Source organism: Neopelma chrysocephalum, unplaced genomic scaffold, assembly GCF_003984885.1.
Source record: "Neopelma chrysocephalum unplaced genomic scaffold, ASM398488v2 Primary Assembly neopelma1_61b, whole genome shotgun sequence".
Lineage (NCBI taxonomy): Eukaryota > Metazoa > Chordata > Aves > Passeriformes > Pipridae > Neopelma > Neopelma chrysocephalum.
Window position 1 is genome coordinate 1,309,237 of NW_020897717.1, and position 6,000 is coordinate 1,315,236.

Sequence of the window (6,000 nt, forward strand, 5' to 3'; positions counted from 1 at the left end):
TATGCATCTGTTTCCAGGCATTTCTACCCCAAAAAAGAAAACACATGCACACGGGGTTAAGTATTATTTGCACTTTAACATGTAGAAATGCTTAACCCAAAATCCAAATACTGTAGAAACAAGGTCTCAAAAAACTTTAAATTAAACTAGGAAAAGTGGTAGAAATAGAAAATAAAATTTGAGAAAAATAGAGCATATTGAATTGACAATACAGATCACAGCACAAATGGGAACAAAACTCCAGCTTTCCACAGGCTGTCTCTGCCACTTGAATTAGAAGCTGTGTGTCCATGTAGCCATTACAGCACAGAACCAGCAACACTAGCCAAGATACTGGAGGCAGCGTAACCCTGGGAACATAGAATACTGTACAGTCATTCTTCCATTCTGACATGATAGTAAATTAATTTTTGTGGGTTTTCATAATAATAGATTATTCCTTCAATTTGCACTTGTTAATTTACAATTAGGTAAGACAAATTTATGCAAAATACACTTCCAGTAACATTTACTTTGTAACAAGCAAGATTAACTTCACTCACATCAGTCCAGCAGCATCTATTTATCCCAGGAATAATATTTATCACAACATAATTATCTGAGAGTTTAGAAACAATAGTAAAATTTTAACACCCTCAAAACAGAAAACTTTTTATTACCAGGGAAGAAATAAAAGCATGTGTTTGTTACTCAGCTGCAAATCTTAAGTCTCAATACTCCTTGAAGAGTTCTGTACCTTACACGTCCGTATTTGCTGCTGTTGATCTTCATTTGCAATAGTCAGGCAACCCAACAAATGCAAATTACATGTACATCATCAAGGAACTCTGTACTATCTCTCTTCTGTTAGTTCCAACTTTGATTGCATAGGGAAACTGATTTATGATACTTCACACATGTACAAGCATTGACACATTTTGGTTTTAAAATCTATTTTTAATTCCATTTTGTCTACTTCTTTGTTTCCTGAATCCACTCTTATCTCTAAAAACTAAGAACACATACTGTCTGAATAAAACCAAGAGACTGTGAAAGTGGTGAAGACAAGGAAATGCCATCAGCTGCATACTAACTTTGCTACTAAGTAGCTGTGGATGTTTCACGTGGCAATAGGGTGAAAAGTTCAGGGGAAATTGTTTCTATTTCAGGTTAAATAAACAAATAAAATCAAAAGCATACTTCCCTCTCAAGGGCACATAAACCTCTCTCTAAACAAGAATCAATGCATAGAAGAGGGCAAAGTCTTAAGTGGGGACATTTGCTACTAAGCCAATGATGCCAGTCCTTATGAACATCAAGACCCTGAACGACAGCAAGCAATGAAAGCAGAAATTTAGAAATCACCGTGTGTAAGCAGCAAGACAAATCTGTTCTGATGTTTAATGTTCTCCAAATTGCTGGTACCATGTACTATTCTAAACTGTCAGTTTCAAACAAGAACATGCTGATCACAGGGAATACAGAACTCAAATCATGGCTACAAGCCTCTAGCTGAGAAGCCTTTCAAATGCTTGAAGGACCCAAAGTGCTGGAAAATTATCACTTTTATGAAAGTATATTCATGCTTTATATGCGTTCTATGGGTAAGACTAATACATTGAAGAAGCCTTCAACAAACTCATTTTTTTACTACCACAGATTTCCAATGCAAGTTTTGTCTGTATTGTGAATTTTTCATACAAAGCAGCCCAGTGAGACAGTCCTGCCTTCAAAATACAGAACCAAATAATACATGACTTCAGATCTTCCCAGACTGGATTAATTATTGGTATGAATTCAGTCAACCCTTGAGGTGATCTGCACACTTCTTGTTCGAGGAAGTAAAACATAATAACCTCTCTAGTTGTGGCAAGTCACTATGAGCTCACAACTTCCCTGTATAGCTAAACATGTGTTTTTCTAGTTGTAATTCAGAAGTATTATTTATGACAAAAAAGACAGATCCTGCTAGAAGTTTGGGTGAAACCCTTCCTGAAGGTCCCTCTGGCATCTTCTGTCATCAAACATCACCCTTTCAGAGACTACGGTGTTTACTCATCCTGGCAGTCAAAGAACACGTAACCAGCTTCAGAATAGAACACCAAGCATTTACAAGCCTCTTGCCAGCACCATAACCTATTTCCAAGAGGTATTCAGAGCTAATTAACTGCTTCAGGAGTCATGCAGCCTTGTTCACACCACAGAAATAAACAAGCAAAACAGTCTTTTCAGTGGATTTGAGGCACCCTTAAAACTGCAACAATTGGGAAAGGCATTTGATATGTCCAAAGGCCTACAAACCACTTCTAAGACCTCACGGAAAGACGCGCTGCTTGGTGTCCATCTTCAACAGAGAGCATGTGAAAAATGCAGCCTAGTATTTATTACATAAGGCAGCGTGCTATATCACACAATGTGTGTCATGGCTAGAAAAGCAACAGGCCCTTTCGATTTGCTATATTTCTATTACAGTAATCTGTAACACGTTATGACATAGAGAAACATGATCTAGAAACTGCAGCAACAACAGCAGAACACCAATGACATCCTTACTAAACAACTCTCAAACCAGAGCTGCAATGATGACTGATACTCAGTCACTTCCCTCCCTCATTTAGGTTAACACTAAAGAATCCTCCGAAAAGCAGTGATGTTTCAGTGAGACATGGAAGAGTTGTTTTTATAGCAGGCACAGAAAAAAGAATACAAGAAATTTATCATGAATACTTTAAAAAAAAAAGGTTATTTAGATGAGCAAAGAATGTTTATATAACAGATAACTCTACCAAAACTTTAGAAATAAATGCAAGCAAATAGACTATTGCTGGAATTAAAAACTTTATTAAATAAGTCTGGACTATAACTGAGTAAATAACTTCATACCCTTGAAACGCTTAATTCCTTCATCATCTAGTTTGTACCTAGCAAGACAGTATTTCTGTCAGAATTGCACAAAGGGAATTTTCTTAAAAGTATTTCTCTTACAGTACTATTATATCTAGAAATAGGAATTAGTTCTCAGTTGATCAGAAGGCATTTGAGTAGTATTAAAATTTTTTGTAATTCATTACTTCATAAAATAATTTGCTGTACTGTAAATATATTCCAGCAAAACATTACTTTATGTTTCAATTTCTATTACTGTAGACTCCCAGAATATGATAGGTGTGACAGTAAGACTACTGTACAAACATACCACTGTTTCAAATCATATGGTTTGTATTTTTAATGAACACGCATATGTCTTTTTATAAAAAAATATTTTGTTCTCCTAAGTTCAGGTACAGTAAACTAATATCTCAGGAAATAGGAATTTTTAGTAAATATTTCAACATTCATAGAGTATAACCCGAGTAAATACTTTGATTCTGTCAGAACCCTTGCTACAGCAGCTCCTTTGCACTTCTAAGTATCCATAACAAAATTGACTATGAGTGAAAATTTTAACAGGGAAAAAAATGAAAGCATGTTCTGATACTTAGTAGCCATTAATAATAACAACATAATCAACCAATCTGACTTTATAAATATAGAATATGAAAGCTCAAGAAAATGAAATTCACAAAACTTTCAAGTCTCATCTCCAAACCTTCTGTTGTGAAAGGATTAAAAGAAAAGCAGATGGTAGCATTAATGGTAACTAACCACATCATTCAATGACAGCATTCTAAACAACAATTTAGTACCAAAAAATGTTTTGACTTAAAGCATATGGGAAGTTATGCCCTGCTTATCTGCAAACACACTCCCATCATTTAAGTGCTGTAGCGCCAACTTTTCAAGTTCTGCTCTAAGACGTATCCCTGTGATAGAAGAGGAGGAGTAAGTTTAGCTAGGTACAAAAAAGAATATACTAAGTGCAGATTATATATTAACACACATATAAATTAACCTGCTTAAAATGGCATACAACTAAACCACTAAGTCAAAAATCTCAAGAAAATACATGGGTCCACTCACCACTAAAACTCTCTGAAGATCTACAGTGAACGTAGCCTGTAGGCACATTACCAGCTTCCTGAAAATTAGGGTTCTTCGCCATTCTGAACAACAGACAGATTGAACAGCAAGCTCATAGAAACGCTATTCAGCAACATGCAGCTGCACAGCAACAACTGTACCATTTCCTGAAACAACGCACGAAATACATACCATCAGAAACTGGGAGCGCTGAGCATTATGACAAAAAAAAGCGAGATGTGTACTTCTCAAATCAAATTTTTGTGGAAATAAATTCTTTAAAAACACCTCAATTTTATGGGAAAACTTCTAATAACATTAGAATATAGCAAAAGAATTTCTTTTTTGAGTCATCATCACTGAATTTTGACCATTCACATTTTTAATCATCAAAGAAGATGGTAACATATTGCCATTCATTTGTTCATAAGTCACAAAAATTTCATCCTGACTTTCCTGCCACAGCATCAATGTCCTTGAAGACACCGTTTTCACATATAGGTGTCCTAATTAAACCAGATCTATACCAACTGTATCACACATGCTTTATTCCCTACACAGCCAAATCTCTTGCCTAGCTGAAGGTTTTGGGGGTTCTGTTTGGCTTTGGTGGTTGGTTTTTTTACAACACTTAAGGCAGTTGCAGATCTTTCTCTTGTGCAAGCCTTTAATTTTATAAACAGGAAAACAAAACAAAATTGCAGGGTGAGGAAATACAGAAATATAGAGGCTTTATTTGTTTAAATACATAACCAACATAATGAGTCTCTCTCAACAAGTATAAATTATTGTTATCTTTCCCATCATACCTGCCAGCAGGAAAAATAAACTGGATTTAATTTGTTAAACAGATGATACCTTGATCTACAAATTCTCTCCTAAGAGCCATCTAATCTTTTTTTAGAATATATGCATAAGAGAACAAGGGAGGAGAAGGCAGAAAAAGATACTTTTCAGTAGTCTCATTAACTGGAAACTAACCACACCTTAATCCTGCAAATCAAAACCAGGCATTTGACAAAGAATCTCTCCCGGTTTTGAGGAACAAAATGTAATGTGTAAATATTTGTCCCTACCAGTAATGTATGTTATCAATTTGGCCTCTATTATCAAAATATATTCAAAAGCCATTCATAAAAATTCTTGGGTTTTTTTGCTTAAATATGAGTAAACATTCAAAAAGAACAGTATATTTTAAGTATCTGATTTACAGATGTGTAACAGAAGACATGCCAAACACAGCTACGTCTTCGTGCTGCACTTTAAAAGCAAGAGCAAAGAGCATTGCTAGGCAAGTGAGACCACTAGTAGATTGCTAACGAGTTAGCATCAACTTATTTTTTTTCAAGTCTGATAATACGTCTTGTAAATCTAAAATAATTTTAGTGAATCACAGCAGCGTGTAACTGGTTAACTACTCCGACACCAGAAGGACCAGGGAAAACGGTGTACCATAACAGCATCAAAATACTAAACTAATAGTTAAAGCAAAAGAAGATTCAAATAAGGCAGCTGCAACAGGGCCTTAAGAAGCCAGCCAGAGGGCAAACCAGCCAGGGGGACAGGAGCAGGGGGCGGCGGGCGAGGTAGGCGCGGAGCAGAGGGCGGCCGGAGCCGGCGATGCGCCCAAGGTCGCGCCCGAAGAGCCCGGGCCACCGCCGTCCCCCAGCTCCGGGGGCGCCAGGGAAGGCGAACCCGGGCCGCCCGGTCGCCCCCTCCCTCGCCTCCGCGGGAAGGCGCTCCAGGTGAAACCGCTTGGCCGCCAAACGCGTCCGGCGCCTTCCCCGGGCGGCGGCGCTTCCCCGGCCCGCTCCCGGGTTGCCCTGCCCGCGCCCGGTGGGAGCCGCCAGCGGCAGCACCTCTGCCCGCCGAGGGGCCAGAGCGCACAGCCCGGGCGGCCCCGAAGCCCCGCTCGGCCCGGGGGTGACGCGGCCGCCGCGCCCCTCCCGCCCGCGCCCCTCCCGCGGGACTCACCGGCCCCGCCGCGCCGAGGCCTCACCCCCCGCCCCGCCGCCGTCGCTGCGTCACTCGGCGGCGCGCTGACGTCACCGGGCAGCAGCA

At 39.3% G+C, this 6,000-nt stretch overlaps 1 protein-coding gene across 2 annotated transcripts in view; it reads right to left on the reverse strand.

The window, feature by feature from the left end:
* Positions 1 to 6,000, reverse strand: part of BTBD9 (BTB domain containing 9) — a 111,563-nt gene extending 105,563 nt beyond the window's left edge. For both annotated transcript variants that reach the window (XM_027681672.1, XM_027681671.1), the window contains exons 1-2: positions 5,914 to 6,000; positions 3,940 to 4,106 (exon numbers count right to left, since the gene is read on the reverse strand). In XM_027681672.1, the coding sequence (XP_027537473.1) occupies positions 3,940 to 4,021 (82 nt within the window). In that variant the 5' untranslated portion in view covers positions 4,022 to 4,106; positions 5,914 to 6,000. The remainder of the gene's footprint in view (positions 1 to 3,939; positions 4,107 to 5,913) is intronic.